The sequence below is a fragment of the Neolamprologus multifasciatus genome, chromosome 12 (assembly GCF_963576455.1).
Source record: "Neolamprologus multifasciatus chromosome 12, fNeoMul1.2, whole genome shotgun sequence".
Taxonomy (NCBI): Eukaryota; Metazoa; Chordata; class Actinopteri; order Cichliformes; family Cichlidae; genus Neolamprologus; species Neolamprologus multifasciatus.
Window position 1 is genome coordinate 14145540 of NC_140450.1, and position 21209 is coordinate 14166748.

The 21209-nt window shown below is 38.0% G+C and overlaps 1 protein-coding gene across 1 annotated transcript in view; it reads right to left on the reverse strand.

Annotated features, from left to right (window-relative positions):
* ipo11 (importin 11) overlaps positions 1 to 21209 on the reverse strand; it is a 124520-nt gene extending 103311 nt beyond the window's left edge. The window contains exons 1-7 of the mRNA XM_085181588.1: positions 21077 to 21209; positions 14504 to 14653; positions 9056 to 9156; positions 5199 to 5271; positions 3804 to 4007; positions 1131 to 1263; positions 806 to 864 (exon numbers count right to left, since the gene is read on the reverse strand). Coding sequence (XP_085037714.1) covers positions 806 to 864; positions 1131 to 1263; positions 3804 to 4007; positions 5199 to 5271; positions 9056 to 9156; positions 14504 to 14641 — 708 coding nt within the window. The 5' untranslated portion in view covers positions 14642 to 14653; positions 21077 to 21209. The remainder of the gene's footprint in view (positions 1 to 805; positions 865 to 1130; positions 1264 to 3803; positions 4008 to 5198; positions 5272 to 9055; positions 9157 to 14503; positions 14654 to 21076) is intronic.

The following is a 21209-nucleotide window of genomic DNA, read 5'->3' on the forward strand; positions in this document are numbered from 1 at the left end:
TCTTTTCAGACCCTCAAGAGCACTTACCTTCACTGAATGTTAGGTAGCACCTGAAAGCTTTAAATCAGTAAGCCTAAAGGTTTATATCTATTTTTTCACTGCATTAGTAGATAATTTAGTCCTAAGTGCATTCAATTTGCTATACTGAAAAGGTTATCTGATAAAAAAAATAATAATTATCGTCAGTATAGTTAGCAGCATTATAGGACTGTACAATGTGCTCAAGATATAATTCGTTTAGGTACAGAACAGGTAAATGCACCAAAATGTTTTCCATTTTATTTTGGTACTTAAAATACATTAAAATTCAAAGCATGAATTTTCTTGGCTAAAATCAAATTCAAAAAGCCTTAATCCTTCAAAAAATAACCAGGAACATGGTTTATCAATTATTCTTGTTCAGCATTCATTATTATTCTTTCACCAAACAGGAGATACTCAGAATATGAAACTGGAGTTCAAAGAACTGGGACAGTTTGTGCAAATGATTCCATTAACTCTGAGCCATGAGGAAACCAAAGCCCTATCCAGGCACATGCTAAAGATTTTTTTTTAAACCAGATTTAAACTAAATTGAATTAACAGTTTCATGGAGTCAAACTTTCTTCACACTAGAAGTGAGAGAAGAGCTCCGGACTCTTTGAACCGAGACAAGGCTCAAGGCACTTTCAATCATCGTGGCCATCCATATTTTGCACGCTGTGACTGGAGTCATTTTTGACCCAAAACACCAACAGAAAAATATCAGCTTTCCCAAATATGAGAGGTACTAAAGCAGCCACAGCTGAAATAACTTGAGACTCACCATTACTTCCATATTCTGTTGTGGCTCTTGAAATCCATGGACTGTCAGTTTGCGAAGCACTAAAAGGAGCACAAAAACATCACTATGCAGGATTTTCACTAATTAAAAATTAACTCTATTCAGCATCTCCTCATAATTAGTGTTTCACTAAGTAGCTGCATATATTAATACTTCCAAGTTTGCATGTTCAATTATCTATGTTTTTAATCAAATGGTGGGATCATGATGATTATATTACCATGTTGTGCTAATAGGTGACTGCATGTCTTTGCATGATAATGCAGGTTTGTGGCATGCGTGCATGTGTCTGTGCAAGTGTTGCTACCTTTAAGAGAGAGTAGTGTCCTCTCCAGTGAGCTGAGTGCCGCAGCCTCATCTCTGGCGTAGATCTGCTGGAGGAAGCAGTCTGTGTGATGGCTCCACAGGGAGCATGCAAAGCTGTAGATGCCCGATGCCAGCTGCCAACATACACATTAACATTTTGGTCAGGCACACCTGGGTTAATCTGGGTCTCGAAAGCATTTGAGGTCATTTCACTCAACATAAATGCGCAAGAAATTCTGGGCTAATATGAGTGTAGCTTTGTACAAGAACCTACTTTTGTTTTTATTTACCTGTTTTTTATTGTTTATTGGTTTATTAACATTAAAAATATCCCTTCAGCACACCATCTTGGATCACTTTGCCAGTAAATTAATGTGACTACAGGTAAACGTCGGCCACTGACATCTGAAAATGTTATTTTATTGGTTGATATGGTGACAACAAGGTCGTTGTTGGAGAGCAGCTATTAAATCGCTGCGTCCCTACGTGGAACATCAGGAACTCAATTGCTGGTGATACACTCAAACAAACAGGAAGGAAAGATGGACCTGTGAATAACAGGTCTAATTTAGCTCCAAATGAACTTCCAATTATAGTCTCAGTATTATTTGGGCTCAAACCAATTACACTTTCCCCCTCCTGTAGATGCAAAACAAGATCATCAAAGGTAGATAAAAAGCACTCAGTTCTATCAGCCAAGTGTGACAATGTCTGCTTAAAACATCCAACAAATCTGCCAAAGGAAGAGAGTAAGTGTAAGGGGGGGGGGGGGGGGATTCTAACTATTAAATCTCATTAACTATTCAAAATTGACAATAACATTGCAGTGGGATAACAGTCAAGTCTTTGCTATTTGATTATGATAAACAAGAAACCCACATTAAAATTACTCTGTGGAAAATTGTGAACACCATATATCAAACAAGGAAAGCAAGCAACTTCTAGCCAGAGGAACTTTGCGCTCTTGGTAACACTCAAGAGTCAAGTGGGAGAAATCTGAGAATCAGTGGTTAAGTTGATGTTCAGCTGTTCAAAGAGAAATCCCTACTTTGACAGCACAGCATAGGCTTTGATATATTCTTTAGAGAAACCGCAAGATTGGCAAGTTTCTTCTTCGGAGAGATTTCTCTACAGCTTGTCGTTTTCCATTCCTCACATCCCAGACTAATCCAACCCATGGAGCCTAAAAGTGATGAGCCAAGTTTAGAAAACAACTTCATATTGTTCTCATGACTTCCTCAGTCTTGGTGTTTCAGTAGACTAATACGCTATTGTTTATATGGGTTTTTACAGTTTCATTACATTCTGTGAATGCACAACAGGTAAATTGCATCAAAGCGTCAATACACAGTTTCCAAATGTTACAGACATTCAAAAAAAATATAACAACCTACTCCAGTTGACAGGTGCATTGCAGTCTACCTTCTAATCCCCCTTTTTATTCCTCACTGTGCTACATCTGTGTAAAAAAAACTAGTACATCCTTGCCATTTGCATTTTCTACCCCATGAATCAAAAAGAACATAAAAAAAATTAAAAACCATTAAGGTGCCTTTAAGTATAGGTCTGTAAGGTCCTAAGGCGAACCCGATTTTTTAATTAATCCTCTCCCTAATGGCCCTCCAACACTACAATACTTTTTTGTAATCTTTCACACTGCCAAACTAAACCGGATCCCAATGAAATAAACAGCGTTACCAGTCTTAGAATTACTATCCAATTACTATCTGAGAATATAATTACAGCATAAGCAAAATGTTTGTATGAATAAGTATACACATGATTATTAGAAGAAGAGAGGAGGAGAGGAGAAAAGAGGAGAGGAGGAAGAGAGGAGATTCAGTGTCAAAGTCATCAGTGCATCATTAAATGAGTGCGCTGTTTAATGGGGCTCAGGCTGCCTTTGTTTCTTGTGTTGCCTAAGGGCAGAAATTTTGGCATACAGGACACCTCTGCCTGGGATCCAACTATTTGGTCTCAGCCACTGCTCTCATGTCCTTTCACCCTCTGTTGGTCTCCATCTTCCCTCTGCTTGATCATCTCATTCCTCTAAAATCCTTCTCTCCACAAATGGCCTTTTTTTTAAACTCAAATTTAAATCAAGCATGAAAGAAAAATATTGTATAATGTACGCTGTATTCACCAGAAATACCAGAAATACTTACTCAAAAGTTCATTTGTCTCAACGCAATATCAACAAAGACACGGAAACGCTGATAACCATTTCTAAACAAGTCAACCATGCTTGAGTCATGTATGACAAGGGAATATTTTTACTTTAAATCTTGTATTTAACATGCTTCTAACAGAAGCTAAACAGCATCTCCTAGAGACAAAAACCTAAAACTGGAAAAAAAAAAAAAACAACGCAAGTCTCAGGATAATCTTAGTATTCATCTATTCATTTTCAAAATCTTCTGAAGGAGGAAAAAAATAGCAACAAAGAAAAAAAGTTATATTGCAGAGAGCAGGAGGCTGCAACCTGCAACGTATAAAAATCCAGAAGGTTTCACTGTTTACCTAACATAACCTTTTATTCAGGTATATACAACTGATGTATAAAGAGCAAAACACAGCTAAAAGAAACACTAAGAAGAATAAGAAGCAATGGAGAACAAAAAGGTTGTAATAGAATTTTGTATCAACACTGGACCAGCTAATATTGTGGACTTACATCCTGAAAAAGCCGTCTGTCCTGCGCCAGTCGTTTGGATGCTAGAGTTTTGGTGACATGATAGAAGGTTAACAGCGCTCTGTGCTGCTGCAGGCCATCCTGACCCTTCACAGACTCGAGCAGAATGGGGATGAGCTCTGGCCATTGCCTGGGGCAGTCCAGACGGGCCACCTTGGCTATCAGTACTGCGATCTGGGTTGCTATCTGTTGGAGAAAAAAAAAATACATGCAGGAAAGAGAAGTTGACCAGGGGCAAAGCATAAACACAGCAGAAGGTGGAGCAAACTTGATGGGAATTTTATTACGTGGTTCTCTTTTAAAAATAAGTAGCTCGAACAAATACGACACAGAATATCAAACTTTTACAATCAACACAGTGTACATAGTACATGCATCTGGAGACAGATAGGGAATCAGTTGCATGGATTAAGTTGATTTTTAAAATAGAGTGCTTGTGCCTGAGCTATATCTGCAATGTGCATCACATGATCTGGTAACAGCTTCACTTCTCATATTTTTTTTATTGGCTTTCCACTGAGCCCAACAGCTGAGCAAATATTGCTCAAGTCTGCTCATTACTCCAACACAAACTGCCGGTAAGACACTTAATACTTCGAGATTAATTTCAAGCTCAAAATGAAAAAGACACTTTATACCTCAAGACTTAATGGACATTTTATGATAAAGCTCTTTATATTATTTGATACTCCAAATAGCTTTTTTTTTTTTTTAAATGTGAAAACCTTGCGTGAGTTTTTGTTCTTATGGTTGTATAAAAGATTTATCTCAGAATGTCTTGCAGTACACAGTTAAGTATTTAAACTTGCATCCTCACAAGCATCAGTAAGTCAATTTGTACACAAGTTACACTCACTCTCTCACGCACAAGCATAAAGCACCCTCATGAAATTTGGACTCCACGAGAGGCTGTGACTAGAGAGACATATGGTGTCCAAATCGTATTCATTGCTTGCCATATGGACCCGATCAGTCCTGATGTTCGAGAGCTGTCCCACAGGGACATACAACCTGTAGAAACCAAGATGGATGGCCATCATTTAGGGCCAAGTTCCACGTCCCCTCAGTATTACGCTGCTTGACTCCTGAATTATTTGTTTGTTGTAACCTTCCCCACACAGCCCCCCCCAAAAAATGTCTATCGAGAAACTTCAACATCAAATAAAGTCCCAGTATGCAAAATTAGCAGCTTTCATCACTTTCAAATCTCATTCTATGGAGTCGCATTGTGACAGCCTAAAAAATCTTAATGCTGTCAGTCAGATCCTTTGTAACTTATCTGGTTTTGATAAAAGCACTTCAATCAAAATCAGTGTTTTATTCATCAGTATACAATGATCAAACATATTTATTTCCTTCTCCTTTTTCCCTGCTCACCTGATTGACAGGCTCGTTGAAGTTTGTGATTAGACCAGCACGCAATGACGTCTTCTCCTCTTCTGATAATGCACTGCGAACAAACCAATCAAAAAGCTGTTCAGAGGAAGTAGAGAGGTCGAGAGAGATGAAACAATAAAGCTGACAAAAAGACAAAGGCAGCACTTAATATAGAAAAACAGACACATTTGAAAATGTCTATAGATAAATGAGTACAGTATTTCAGTATTACTTTAAAAGAATCTTGCCCCACAGTAATTTTGCTTTCACAGTACTGCGCAAAAACCTTAAACCACCTTTCATTTCTTACTTCCAAGCAGCCAGACGTTCTTGCACATGAACAGTATCTGATGGTCATGTTCTTAAGAATCATGCAGTACCATATGGAAAGCATCAGATTGGCAACAGCTTAATTTTTCAACATGACAATGATCCCAAACACCCTGTCAATGTAGTAAAAACATTCCTGGATATATAAAAAATAAATAAATAAAAAAAAACACAATGGACGTAATAAGACACTGACTGGCATCCCCAGAGCCCGGACCTCAACATTATTTAAGCAGTGTGGGATCACCTTGATAGTAAATGAAACCAAAGGCAACCAAGATCCAAAGAAGAGCTTTGAATGTCCTTTAAGAAGTTTGAAAACTATTCGTTAAAACTACTTGAAGATGTCATAAGAAAGCTTGCATAAGAGAGACTGTGATGAAGAAGGTGGTCATCTCAAATACTGACCTTCCATACTGTACTTCCATGTATATTTGAACCTTTCAATAAATCACTGCATATAAAGAAATGAGGAGTGGCTCAAGACTTTTGCATACTACTGCACATTAATTGTAGACCTAACATAGATAAACTGTTACTTTTTTGCACAATGTCTTTATTCATGTACCTCATGTTGCAGATTTATTGAATTCATTTTGATCTTAGACACAGTAATCAGACTGTAGTGTGCAGGAATATTCCTTCAAATTATCCACAATAAAACAGGACCAAGTGTTAAACCCAGAATTTTCTAGCTGAAGGCGAGAATGCCAACTACTGAGCCACCATGTCGCATTACAAGGAGCGAGTGCCAGCCGCCCTGGCATTGTTGAATGCAGCACATATCCTAAGAGACCCCTATTATCTCAATTTGGATTCTAGACGTGCAAATCACAGACTTTAATATTATGGCAATAATGAATATGACAAAATAGCCAACTCTGTTAGGGATTCATTAAAATCAATTAAATGTGTTACATTATTAAGTGAAGATCCTGTGAAATGCATTAATTAATTAGTAAACTTTGAATAAACCTGCTGTCCTCCAAACCAGATATACTTTGGAGGTCGCAAAATAGTCACAATTTGTGTGAATATGCAAGAAAATATGTTGTTTTATGCTGTTCTAATTCAGCTGCTGCTGAAGTTAGGCACATTGAAAGCATCTGATTTGAAGAACCGTGAGGAGTGACTCATGCTGTAACCCGTGGCAGAAAGAGAAGCGAGATGGGTGGAAGTCAAATTACTTGCAGGGAGATTGCAAATTAGTAATACAAGATTTGCTACACACACATATTTTGGGAATACGGGGGTGAGGCAAGCTTTAAAGAAATACAGGATGAAAGATTAAAAGATATATTAACGTAAGCAAGTATGCTCCTGAGCCCCATTTTGTCCTTGTAAGTCTGCAAGGAGCTAGAAAATCTGATGATTTGAGGGCGAAAAATATCAACCAAGTGAGAGACACAAAAAGATTTAACACAATGTACAGACTGAAAATTTCCTGAAAGGGAAACACTCAACTCCAAATTTTATTAGGTTGTTCTGGCTATTATGTGGGTGTTTCCAGCCACATAATATGTTGCAGGGAGATGTATTTTCAAAAATGCATTTGAATAAATGCAGAACAAAAAGCAGATTTGGTGTAAAAACCTCTCTAGCAACTGCAGGTTGCTCAAGTGAGTCGCTCCCTCAGCAACAGTGGAGAATATAGGCCAGCTTTCTATTGTTTTACAAGTAATTTAAGTGATTTTACAAGCAAATTACTTAAATCCTACTTTAACAATATTTATTCATTCATTCGTCAAACTAGAGCACACTACAGTACAACTCCATAAAATTAACTCATCATAACAATTCAGCTAAATCAACCGATTTCCAACTAAAAATGTAAATCACCCGGTTCTGCATAAACGTCCTTTTCGTTTGTACAATGTTGGTTCTGGTTGCATCCAGGTCAGCGGTTTTCCCAAAGCTGACAGTATACCAGGGATGGCATAAATGTAACAAATAGATTTATCAGTTTAACATTAGGTTAAGTAAGAATTCTTCAGCTTTAAGTTTTTATGTTGTAATTTGAAGTCACTGGAACATCTGTTGATCAGAGCGGGTAACTGTAAACAGGTAAATTACTGTATTATCCATTAATGTCATATTTTTAACTGTATTCCTCTCTGTAGTTTTAATATTTGATTATTATTTGATTGTAAATCTGCTTTACCTTTTACATTTGTACCATCTTAATTTAGGCTTTTTCATTAAGTCCATTAAAAAGGAAGTTGACCTTTTTCATAGGAGAATTTCTGAGCTGCAGCACATGTGTTACATTAACACTGATGACGGCACTATTAGCTCCAAGTCGCACAGTCGTGCTAAAATGAGCCAGGACACAGAGCCGAGTTGGTGCGGCCTGTAATGGTATCTAGTAACACCATTTTGGATGGAAATGGGCATTAGCTTTTTTAACAATGACTTGTTAAAACTATTTATCATCATCTACTACTCTACCGTACTGTAACTAAAAGTTCCTTCAGAAAGTGAGACAAAAATCCAAGGCTTGCTGTTCAATAATTGCTTATTTAAAGGACTGACGCAAAAACTTGGCTTTACTAATGACTTAGAAACAATAACTATTGTAAATGTACCTGGACAAAGTATTTCAAAACCTCAAGTTAACTAAATCTGGCAACACACTCACAGATTTATTTTTTTTAGCCATTTTTAAATTAATTCAGTTAAAGTCTATTACTGTAAGCTGCTGTAACAAAAATGTTATGTCATGTTGCCTACACTTCATACACTGACACCACATGAACTGTGCTGAGTCACACACTATTCAACCCCTGGGTAAATGGCATTGTCCAAAAGTAATCGCATCAATAATCCACGGACCACAGCACTCCACCAAGTAACATTTAGTTTACAGAACTACTGACAAGAGTGAATCAACTTTGGTAAGAGCAGAAAACTTACCAAACTTAGAACAACAACAAAAATGAACTGCAACAATGCAAAGCGGTCAAAGAGTGGCCACGAGTGCTTAGGCAGAACCGATTACCTCCAACCAGCTCCTCTCCTCTGAGTTTAACAGCAAACGTCCATTCAAACCTTACAAAAGCCAGCTAGTCAAGTACCCGAAGAAAATTTGTAGGTTTTGACTACTAAAATCCGATCTTACACCAGACAAAAGACACAAAAGAATAAACCGAGCATAAAATCAAATCACAATGATATGAATAATCAGGACAGAAGGTAAAAAAGGGGGAAATGGCAGCTGTGAGAAGTGGTGGAGAGAGAAATGCAGATGTAAGCTAAAACTAGTGAAGGAAAGACAATGGGAAAATGGAGGACATGGAGGCTGTGACAAAACAGAAAATTGCAACTGCAAATATGAAACAAAAAGATTTGAAAATAAAGCCTCAAAATCAGGCAAAGAGATTAAGACCAATGAATAGACATGCTTCAGGAGTGGAAGAGACAAGAAAGGAAACGATGAGCTGCAGGAGAGAAAAGAAAAGGTCTAAAATGGAAAGGCAGAATAGAGAGGCTGATTAGCAGCAGAGAACGTGACACAAGCAAGCACTTACTGAGGTGCAACTCTCCTCCAGTATCTGTCGATGCCATTTTTGAAGTACAGAACCGCAAGCCACCTGACATTCACATCCAGCATATGGTTATTGAAGATATTCTGTGGGAAAGAAACATATAATCAGCTCAGCTCACAGTGCCTTGTTAGCTCAAATGAGTAGGACTGCACAGTACTCTGATGGCTACAAGCCCTTTAAGATACAGCACCATTAAAATCCAGGTCACACTGACTTTATGTTACAATATATCTCAAGTGACCAAACTAATGCAGCTTTACTTATCATAAATGCCAAAATCACTGAGATTTAAAACGTAACCACAGAAAATACTGTGTAAAATCATTCTTCCTTACACGGCAAAGGCTCCATAAAGAGAGAACAGTAACATCAAAGATTGGAAACAGTCCTTTCAAGTTTGGGAGATAAAATGACTTTTCAACATGATTTTTCAAAAAGCATAACTTTTACTTTTGCTTTAATGCAGACCTAAAATATTCATCTGTTTTTTTTTTTTATATTTAACTATGCAAGTTAAGAAAGAAACAAAATCCTCATCAGATTCCTCTCTGAAACAGTAATTCAGCTGGTTTGGTTTGCTCTTTATTTACTGACATCTTCTGTACCATCTCTGAGGTGAGAGATTAAGAGAGACCGCTATCATACTAAATGAGATGAGACAGCGCGCACACAGCACACCATGGCGTAATTGCCAGGGACCGTGGTATCAGGAACATCTCGTGAAAATTTAAATCATCTGTGACTCCAGAGATAACACTGAACTCAAAGCTAAGGATGACCCAAGATGGGATTTTTGAGATGGGGTCTAGCAATATGACCCCCAATTCCAAAAAACATCAAAGCACACACGCTTTTAAAGTGAGTTAAAGAAAAAGTCTGTGGTGATTTTCAGTATTACAAATGTAATAATAAACCACCTTGTGATTGTATGTCCCCACCAATTATGCTACAGTTTGTACCTATGTCTATCCAGACTAAGGAACCCATATAGAAAAAAGTTTACGCGAAAGAAAAAAAATGACTTTTACATTTTTGCAATGTAAGGTCAAAGTTAACATCTTGGCCATCCTACACTTGCAAATATGATGGGCCATTAAAGGAGAGAAACAAAAGTCACATTCTGATGTGCATTCTCCTCCATTAATCCGAGGCCATCTGAATGCATCAGTTTTATGAGCAACATTTATTTCCTTTCCATAAAAGTTACAATCTTATTTGGCTGGCTCTGGTAACATTCACTTATCACTTTTAAAATGGCACAAGTCTGAACTGCATCCAGGAAGAGACAGGCTCACAGAACTGTCTCACACATCGCTGCTCAGCTCTCTCAGTCAAGCTTGTTGGAGAATGCCCTGAACAGCAATAATTTAGGGGGGAATTTAAAAAAACAAACAAACAAAAAACCTCCATGCAGGAGGAACTTTCACTTTATGCCTCACCATCACTCTCTATGTCCTAACTAACCTCAGGGAAATACGAATCTCGTAGTTGGTCCTATACATATGAGATATGCAAAAAACCAGCTTGTTTTTATTTTACAAAAACTACCAGGGTCAACTATTACTATTAGCCTCCCTGTTACTAATAGACAATTGTGTATTGTGTATCCTTTTTTCTGGGTAACAGCCTGCTGTGACTTGTTGTAGCTTTAAACAAGTCTCACACGTTTCCTGCAAGGTTGCAAACCTTTCTTTGTCCATTTCTGTGCAGGATCATCTTTTTGACACTTTGCTAGTCATCCACTAATGTTATTAGTAATTTAGACACAGCTTTCACTAGTTTTCTTTTTAGAGTCCTTCAAATCTTTTGCTTCCTACCTCTGTCAGGTTTGTTCTATACTGTGTGGCTCTCTCTTCGATTTTTCAATAGTTATACACTATACGCTGTGATAACTTTGTATATCCATCTTCTTATGTGTAAGCGCCAACAATTCTATTTCTCAAGTTTAATCAGATTTCTTTTGTTTTTAGTATCATATTTTTTTTCCTCAAGTTTTTATACTTTTTTAAGATAACCTTCAGTTTTAACTTGATTTTACAAGCTTCAAGCATTAAAACGCATCAGTTCACAGCAGTGCTTTGTGCTCAATAAAAGGTTTAGTTTTCCAGAGAGCTGATAATATTGCCACTGATCATTTTTAGTTTTTCTTAAATAATTCTGTTAATGTGTGTAAATACAAATATTTTATGCTTTCTAAAGAAAACTAGTATTTTTAGAAATGCTATGTTGAAAATCCCTTGTTTTGTTGAAAAAGCACTTGGGAAAAACTAAAAAACTTCAGAACTGCCTAAATTCTTTGTGGCACAGCTTCAACAACGTGACCCCATTCCTCAGACACAATAGTATCACACAGTTGCACCAGATTTGTTGGCTGTACATCAATGATGTGACTCTCCCATTCCACCACACCCAACAGGTGCTATGCTGGATTACGATCTCATGACTTTGAAGGCCACTGAAGTACAGTGCTATATCAAAAGAAATCTTTGGACCTTTGTGACTTTGAGTGCATTACTCCTGCTGGAAGCAGCCATCATGAAATGAGAACGAAAACAGCCTTCACACAAAAAAGTGTGGTCAAAAAGAGATGGAGATGGCCAGCCACATTACTCAGGTAGGCTCGGGTGTTTAAACAATGCTCAATTGGTACTAAGGGGCCCAAAGTATGGGGCAACCTTTTATTTTGGTGATGTCGTGTGAACTGTAGGTTCCTATTCTTAGCTGGCAAGTGTGTCACCTTCATATTGGGTGTTCAGATACTCTTCTGCATACCTTGATTGTAACAAGTGGAGTTATTGTGGTCTTCTTATTAGCTTGAAGCAGTGAAGCCATCTCCCCTGACCTCTGGCAGCAACAACGCATTTTTGTCCAGAGAGCAGCTGTTCAGTGGATATTACAAAGTTTCTGAAATATTAGGACCAGCCTGTCTAGCACCAACAACCATGCCAAGCCAAGCCACTTGAAATCACCTTCTTTTCCCCTGTTTTGACATTGAGTTTGAACTTCAGCAGGTCATCTTGGTCATGTCTACATGCCTAATTGCACTGAGTTGCTGCCATATAATTTGTTGATTAGGTATTTACGTTAGTAGCATCAGTTTATGTGCTGTACCCAACAATGTGATCGGTAAGTCTAAAAGTTATTTTCCTGAGTTAACTGATTACTAAAGAGATGGAAGATCCAGCAACACCTGTAGTATACACAGTGTTGGGGAGTAACGGAATACATGTACCGCCATTACGTATTTATAATACAAAATATGAGTAACAGTATTCCATTACAGTTACCGTTTAAAAAGGTGGTATTCAGAATACAGTTACTTTGTTGAATTAAAAGGATTACACGGCGGTCTTTTCCTGTTTCTTATGTTAGGCTGTCCCCTCTCTATTTTTGGTAATTCCACGCCGGTGGAAACCCAAACAAAACACATTAAGAGGCTCTAATGCCTGTGTCTCAATCTCATGGCCCATGTCACCCCCACTTGCGGCCCGCATAATTAAAAATTATTGTACAAAAAATGAGTCAATATGAAAGCAATAGGCAGAGTGTTACAGGCATAGCCCTAAAGAATGTAGCCTCATGGGCAGTGTAGCCCAGTTCTAAGTAAGTTCTTAAGACTTGACTGTACTTTGTGTTCGTGTTTTCCTCCGAAACAATAAGTTCTGGTGGAGCAGCCTTTCAACGCCCATCTCTGTCTCTCGCTAGCAAACTTGACCCAAACAACAAAGTAAAGCTAGTTTTTGGCTATGAGCCCGACACGGAACCCGACGTATTAGTCAGAGGTTCCTTTACTGCGGTTCGGAGCCGCGGACCTGTTTTATATACGCGCGGAATAGTTTTCTATACGAGATCGCTGCAAAAAGTGCAGCCTTACCTAATGTCAACCTACTGTTACTCATTTTATATTACGATTTAAAAATCTAGTTGGTATTGGTATGGCGAGTAGCCTTCAGTAATAGTGATAAATCACACAATAGTACTTTCATGTAGTTGTAATTTGATAATATATTAAGTAATCCAAAGTATGCAGAATACGTTACTCTCGTTGAGTAACGTAACAGAATATGTTACAAAATACATTTTGGAGCATGTATTCTGTAATCTGTAGTGGAATACATTTTAAAAGTAACCTTCCCAATACTGACTACACAGAAGACCTTTATTGCTTAAGCAGCGCGTTTCCGCTTGTAGCCTTCATCAGCGTCATCATTAATTTAATACTGCAGCACTGATTCAATACCTGCAGCATCATCATCAGGAGGATTCATCCTTATGCTTCTCCAAAGAGAGAGAGCTCAGCATTTTTAGTCACATAGCACAACAGTGGTAACTACATTTACTGCCTTTAAAAAATAAATAAATAAATAAAATAAAAAATAAAAACACCCCAAAATAAAGACCGGAATAATCAGAAGCTAACAACAAATTACTTTGTGTACCTCACCTCACAAAGCTGTCTTTACAAACTTACACATTACTAATAGGGTGTCATCTTGCAAATTATCAAAGTAGCTGTGAAAATGTTTTCTTCTAATACGGTTAAAAGAGGAAGTCTAACCTAATGCATCTAATATTACGTGATGTACTGTTAGAGTTCACCGATAGTACTCATTGTGCAAGAAGCATGGCTCATTCAGTAACTGTTGTAACATCAACAAATATCATCAATGTTTGAATAATAAGATCATGTCACTGTAAAATCCGGAATGTAACATATCCTGTGTCTAAGACGCAACAGGACTACGAGAGGAGACAGACAACAAAAGCTATCGTTAGTTTCACTATATTTCACATCGTGGAGAAGTTGTTTCAAAAGGAATTTTCGGAGAGACTTCCCACGTGAAAAGGAAATCGCATGCAGTGTTGTCTCACAAATCTACAGTGTATTATTGGCAAATATAAAGGAAAATAATAAACTGTTCCATGAATGTAATAATCATTCGAGCTTAGCCTTGCAGAACACAACCTGAGCCAATTTATTTACGAAATGCAGAGAGAGATGAAAGTGAAATCCATCTCATTGTATTGTATGGTTTAGACAGCAAACAAAAATGTGTGAGGATCCACCGTGGATCCACAAGGGCCAAGTGGTAGGTGCCGGTCAGGGCATTGTTACCACACATGCTTTTACATATTTACAGTTGATGTGGTTAAAAAAGAAAAAAAACTTGTTAGTTACTTTCGTGTGAAGGTGACTGGACAGACTGTTAAAACAGAAAATATCTTACTCCTCAGTGTCCTGTTCTAATGCAGAGAGAAATATTTCCATCCATCTGAAAACAAAGAAGCCCTAAAATGATACGTTTCAGCAGATAAATTAAACCCGGTGGCATCTAACTTTCAGCAAAATACCCCATTAAGATCTTTATTTATTCGTTTTAGTGGTTTTGATGTAGACTTTATTTCTCTTCTTTGATATCATCCCCTCACCAGAAGGACTGAGTAGAAGCCTGGCTGGGTCTCCCACTGCCGGAGCTGCTCCTCCGCAGGCTTGAGCACAGCTGTGTCCTGACTGGTAGCTTGGGTTAAGGCCTGCAGCACCACTGAACTGGCACTGTCCATATCCATAGCTGGATATATCTGAAGGAAAACATAAGAGGGGAGGGAGAGAAGGAGAGACAGAAAGCAGAATTTATTTTTTCTGTCCGTGAAAAGTTCTGGTTGAGCTGAGAGTAAAACCTTTCAAAATAGTTTCAGTGTAGCTAAAGCTGATGCAGTCAAATTACATCTACAAAAAAAAAAATGTCAGTACAAGAAATTTCTGTTGCTTTGTCTGTGGCTGCATCTTTTTCCATCTTATTTTTATTATAGATCAAGCAGTGCTGAAATCACTGTCAAACTGACTGAGAAAGAAACAAACCCTTCCGAATAAAGAGAAGCGCACCTAATAGAAACACTGACAGTCATCTCGGCTGTACAAAGAGCTGTTCTGTCCCAGATAGAATTCAAGCACCCCAGCTTCACACGTCCAAAGGTGTTTTTCAGTCTCAAAGGAAGTACCCGAGTCACTTTCACAGTCTGAATAATGAACTGTTGCCTAACCAGGCCTACACTGATAACATGAATCCTTCATTATGAGCTCAACCTTTCAACGAAGGGATTAACAGATTTTGTTTCCCTTTTTTTAAACACTCTCCTCAGTACAAAACAAAACGAGCCATTTACAATATGAATTAAAAAAAAATACATTTATTAGTGTTATTCCAAATACATTAAATTAAAAACGTTTTTAAAAATTCCTTTTAACAAACCAGTCATATTAAATTGGCACAGAATTCATTTTAAGTGCCATCCGTGAAATCATTAGTAGTATGGTGGCTGACTTTCCATGACTGGGTTAGAAAAACAGCATAGGGAACAACAAGACTGCCATCTACAGTCCAAAGTAAATATCCTGCACCACAAAACACTGTGTGCTTCTGTAACTACATGTGCATTAAGAATGCATCAGGAGCATTGTGGCCAGTGCAATTTTCACATTACAAAGTATAATTATTTTAGTGCACAGTCCATGCATTATACATTATCCATTATTAATTTTGATTATAATAAGACTAGTACCAGTCAATTCTTAAAGACATTAATCAAGGTCAACTTTGTGAGCAGAGTCATCTTGATTTAAGATAAACATTCACCTACAAATTGAGAAGCGTTTCCTCACAGATAAATTTTACCTTGGTGGGCCACCCAGACATAGTAAGAGTTACCAAGTATACTTTAAGTAATTCGAGCTTATTCCCCCCCTTATTTGTCTGAGTAAATGATGCTATCTGCGATCAGTGTCCAGGTTGTTATCGTGGCAATATGGTTCTCTGCTTTCTCTGAGAGTGGAAGCAAAACTGCTGCGAACTGGAGGGTCACTCCAACTGGAAACTGCAGAAAGTGACTACTGATTCAAGTGCCGCTACAGTGAGTTTACTGAGCCTGCAGGCCAGAATAAGGACTGTCACCAGCTGCAGTCTAAGACGGTGGAATTCGAAGTTCATCTGCAGGATGAAAGGCTCATTCTGCAGAGCCAACTGATTATAATATTCACTTATTTTTCACAAAGCACTTGACAAATAAGATTTTCCCCTTTTATTTACAGGGAGGGGTACTTCTATAGAATACACTTTCATTTCCAACTCACATTCCACTCTTGTGACTGTTGACAACGCTTTCCTGACCATCTCCATGCAAACTGAATCAGAAATGGCAAAAAAGAATTTCACTTCAAAGAATCCAATAATTCAGTCCAATAATTTAAAATCCCTTGTTTTGACATCTGTAACTTATGTCATATTTTTATTTCTATTTTCTTTCCTTAAGTATGGCGTCTTGACAGTCACCCTTCTATTAATACTATTTGCTAATTTTTGTATGTTTGTTACACTTAAATGTTTAGATCATCAAACAAATTTAAATATTAGACACAAAATGCAGTTTCTAAATGAAGGTGTTTATTATTACGGAGAGAGAAAAAAATCCAAACTTGTATGGCCCTGTGTGAAAAACTGATTTGCCCCCTAAACCTAATAATGGCTGGGCCACCCCTACCAGCAACAAGTGCAATGAGTCTTTTAAAGAGAGAAATTTTGGCTCATCTCAACCCCATTGTAGGGTTTTCAAGCATGAACTGCCTTTTTAAGGTCATGCCACAGCATCTCAATCAGATTCAGGTCAGGATTTTCACTAGGCCACTTCAAAGTCTTTATTTTGTTTTTCTTAAGCCATTCAGAGGTGGACTTGGTGGCTTGTCTTGGATCCTGCTGCAGAACTCAAGGGCGCTTCAAGTTGAGGTCACAAACGGATGGCCGGATATTCTACTTAAGGATGTTTTGGTAGACAGCAGAATTCAGCAAGTCTTCCAGGTCCTGAGGCAACAAAACAGCCCCAGACCACTACACTACCAGCACCATATTTTACTTTTGGTGCGATTTTCCTTTTCTGAAAAGCTGTGTTTCTTTTATGCCAGATGTAATGGGACACACACCTTCCAAAAAGTTCAACTTTTGTCTCATCAGTCCACAGTGAATTTTCCCAAAAATCTTTGGGATCATCAAGATGTTTCTGGCAAAACTGAGATGAGTCTTTATGTTCCTTTTGCTCAGCAATGGAGTTTGTCTTAGAATTCTGCCATGCAAGCCATTTTTGCCCAGTCACTTTCTTATCGTTGAATCATGAACTCTGACCTTGACTGAGACATGTGCAGCCTGCGGTTCTTTAATGTTGTTCTGGGTACTTTGTGAGCTCCTGGATGAGACGTCGATGTGCTCTTGGAGTAATTGTGGTAGGCCGGTCACTCCTGGGAAACTTCACCACTGTTCCAAGTTTTCTCCATTTGTGTATAATGGCTCTCACTTAGGTTCAATGGAGTCCCAAAGCCTTACAAATGGCTATGTAACCCTTTCCAGACTCACAGATTTCAGTGTTTCTCAGGCTTTTCTTCAGATCGTGGCATGATGTGTTGCTTTTAGAGCTCTTTTAGCCTGTTTCACTTTGTCAGACAGATTCTATTTCAGTGATTTCTTGATTCAGCAGGTCTGCCAGTAATAATGCCCGAGTGTGTTTAGTAAAACTGAACTCAGCTTTCCAAAAAATGTGGTCAATCAAAGTTAATTCATGATTTAACAAGAGGGGCAATTACTTTTTTACAGGACCAGGTAGATTTTGATAACTTGCCTCCCTTAATCAGTGAAATCATCTTTTAAAAACTGGATTTTGTATTCATTGGGGTTATCTTCGTCTAATACAAAAAAATAATAATTTGATGATCTGAAACATGTAAGTGAGTCAAATATGCAAAACACAGGGGAATCAGGAAGAGGGTAAACATTTTTTCACACCACTGTATGTAGACATAACACTGCTTTATCCCTTTAATTTGGTGCCTTTTTCGACATGAATGCTTCATAGGTCATAGTAAGTCGTTCAACAAAAATACACTCCTCTGAAAATGGTCATGACAGACAGACCTGTAGCAATACTGGAGATCACTCAAGGCCATGAAGAAAAAAAAACAACACTATAAGAAAGTCCAACTCATTGGAAGCAACAGAAATGAAGGTTGGTTCAAGAGTTTTAGACAGTACTGTCTAAAAAAAAAGAAAAATGTGTTTTTGGTTTAATCTTCTCTTGTTTAAAGTTTAGTAGAGTTTAAATCCAGTCTAAAAGCTTAAAAAAAAACAAAAAAAAACAAAGGGTGCAGCAACAGAAACTCAGCTGGTACCAAAATGACAATGAGTGTTATGTGGAGCATTCAAGCACTGAAATGCTTGCAAAGCAGAGGGAAAAAATTAGAAACTTGGATAAAATCCAGTTTTCGAAATGTTGTATAGAAGGGCGGATTTGGCAGAGAGCCTAGTCTTGGCTCCAGCAGTAGCAGCTAATAACGTTACACTCAACCCCCTGAGAAAAGCACAGGAGGACAGGCTCTGTCCCCAAACTCCTCCCCCCCGCGCAAGACCAATACTGCTGAGGTTTGATCAAAAGGTAAATAAAGATGTTCCGCTCTCTGCAGTCAAATTTAACAACAAAACAATAAAATTATACTGAATTACAAAAAGGTTACATCCGTTGGACTTGGGCTTACCAAGGTAGCCCACACATAGTACCTAAGGTATACACTAAGTTTACCTTAGGTACTATCACTTACCTAAAAACCGTGTCGAGCACTGCTGACCTGAGTAGGTACTAATGGAAGGGCTTTAAGTGAGCATGTAGTGGCAAATGAAATAAGCCTTTGGATGAACAATGACGGCATTGTGATTTTGCCAGGCAGTTCCTATTAAATACCATCTATTAAAAATGTTTATTTAGGTAATATATGCTTTAATATAATAACTTATTTTCCTATGGTTAGTGATGTTATAGGACAAATTTCTGGTGAGGAGGAATACATTATTTAAGCATTACTGAAACAAATTCTGATAACACAGAATCTGCAAATTGACCTCAATCAGCAGCATTATGAGTTTAAGTCGTGCTTATCTTTTCTGTAATGTAATAAAATATCCTCCATTTAGAAAACTCACCTGTGTGAGCTGCCGGGTTTGCTAGGACATTGTCTACTGATATACTGATAATCTCACTGTCATAGAAGGGCTGTTTTATACAAAGAAGGCTTACAGAGCAACATTTTAAACTATTTTAAAGTGATTTAAATATGGTTTCAGTGGCAATTTCTGGAGTGGAAACTGAATCTCAAGATAGTTTCAGGATTATCTAGCTTACTCTTGGTGGGTATTTTAGTTAAAGACATCATTAAAATGGTGGTAGTCAGTAGACCACTGTAATATACCAAACTTTAACTTTGGTTAAACTAACTAACTTTTAAACTAACTTTTACCAGAAAAATAAAACAACACGACCCAAAAAAAAAAACAAAGCACTTAGACAGTTTTTTGTTTTCCCTACAGTGACATACAGTATGAGAATGTGCTCTGTTCTGATCACATACTGCTTTTTTTTTAACCACTGTAAGATTCACAACCTTAAACTTGTTCATCCACAACATCCACAATCCAAATCTGCATAACAGCATTTAACCACTACAGGAAAACCTTTAGCCAAAAGGTAAGGATTTAAACATGGGCTGTTTAATTTCTTGGAATTTGGAAACAAAGACAGAGAGAGAGAGAGAGAGAGAGAAAGAGAGAGAGAGAGAGAGAGAGAGAATTGCTATTCGGTGAGTGTAATGAGACAAACCTGGGGCAAGTCTGACTGCAGGAGCAAGACCAATGTGTCAACCTCAAATTACTATTTAGTACCTCAAAAGGTAGCTACTTCAATAATCTCTAATAAAGAGCACAAAAGAGGGAAAGAAAGCTGTTCCCGCTGAAGATAGAAGAAACAAACGTGTTTTACCACTTAAGACAGAAACAGGCCACTGAGTACAACCAAGCTACAAAGGAAGATATACCAGCACCTAATGATGTGTGACTCAAACAAATCACTCCAATTACCACTGTTGTAGCCCTCACTAGTTCACATGAAGAGCAAAAGATGGACGTAAAATTGCACGGCGGAAAAGCTGGGCGTTTCGCATTCTGTTAAAAAGCTCAACACAGGAAAGATCATCACACGCAGAAAATATTTTCTAGTTTTATTATCTGACGATGCTGTGCAGTTTCTGAAGCGTTACAAGGTTAAGATACTTTATTTACTGTTAAGCTAAAGTGTTATTGTATACTTTAAATCATATGCTGTGTCACTGGATTTAAAGCTGCTGGCATCTTCTTTCAGTAATCACTCTTGACAATAGCTAATTGGAAAACAATAGAAAATACCCCTTAATTTACATACATGAAATGCTACTACCTGAATATCGTGATATAATTTGGGGGTTATATCACCCACGCGTAAATTGCCAACACATGAGGCTAATCCAGCAGTAGGAAGCTAAATATTGTTTTGCACTTGCCGTAGCTTCTGTCGCTAACACTAGCTTGCTGTCAAATGTTGGCTCGGTTGACAAGAAAGCTAGGGTGGCAACTGCAGGGGCTATCGGTACATTCACCTCTAACTAAAGCTACGGTAACACACGCCTGGACATTTTACACTATATATAGCTATATGTGTCTACAGGCCTTTAGTCAAAGCAAGGATTTGTTATGATTGTACAAACGCAGTCGTTAGCATGTCTACGCAGTGGGTTAGTTTGTTTCTGAAGCACAGAAGGAACCAAAACAAGCTCAGTGGCGTGGGGTAATAGTGGGGCAGAAATTTAAAACTAATGTGATTCACATTTGCCTTTTACTACTGCTGTAGGATTCGCAAATATAGTCCAACTTGCTGTAGTCTTGCCCCAGTGCGCGTCATCTATAATCAAAATACCGCTCACTCACTAAAGAACCGGGGTGGGCAGAGTTCATAATCGTGCATATACCCCAAAACACCAAAGCTAACTTTAGGCTGGCTAGCTAGCAAGCTTGAACTTATTCTATCCAAACCAACGTCCGTCGGAAGTATTTGTCCTGGCAACCAATTAAATATTTCTACAAAGACATATGAAGCTGGACTCACCTAAAAGAAAAGCAGTAGAAAACAGAATCTGTGCTTGTAACAGTGGCTGCTAAAGCGCTGCCAGTGGTAATGTAATGAGAGGTGGAAACACACGCTTGTAGGAATGGCGCGGGGAGAACAGCAGGCGCGTGTT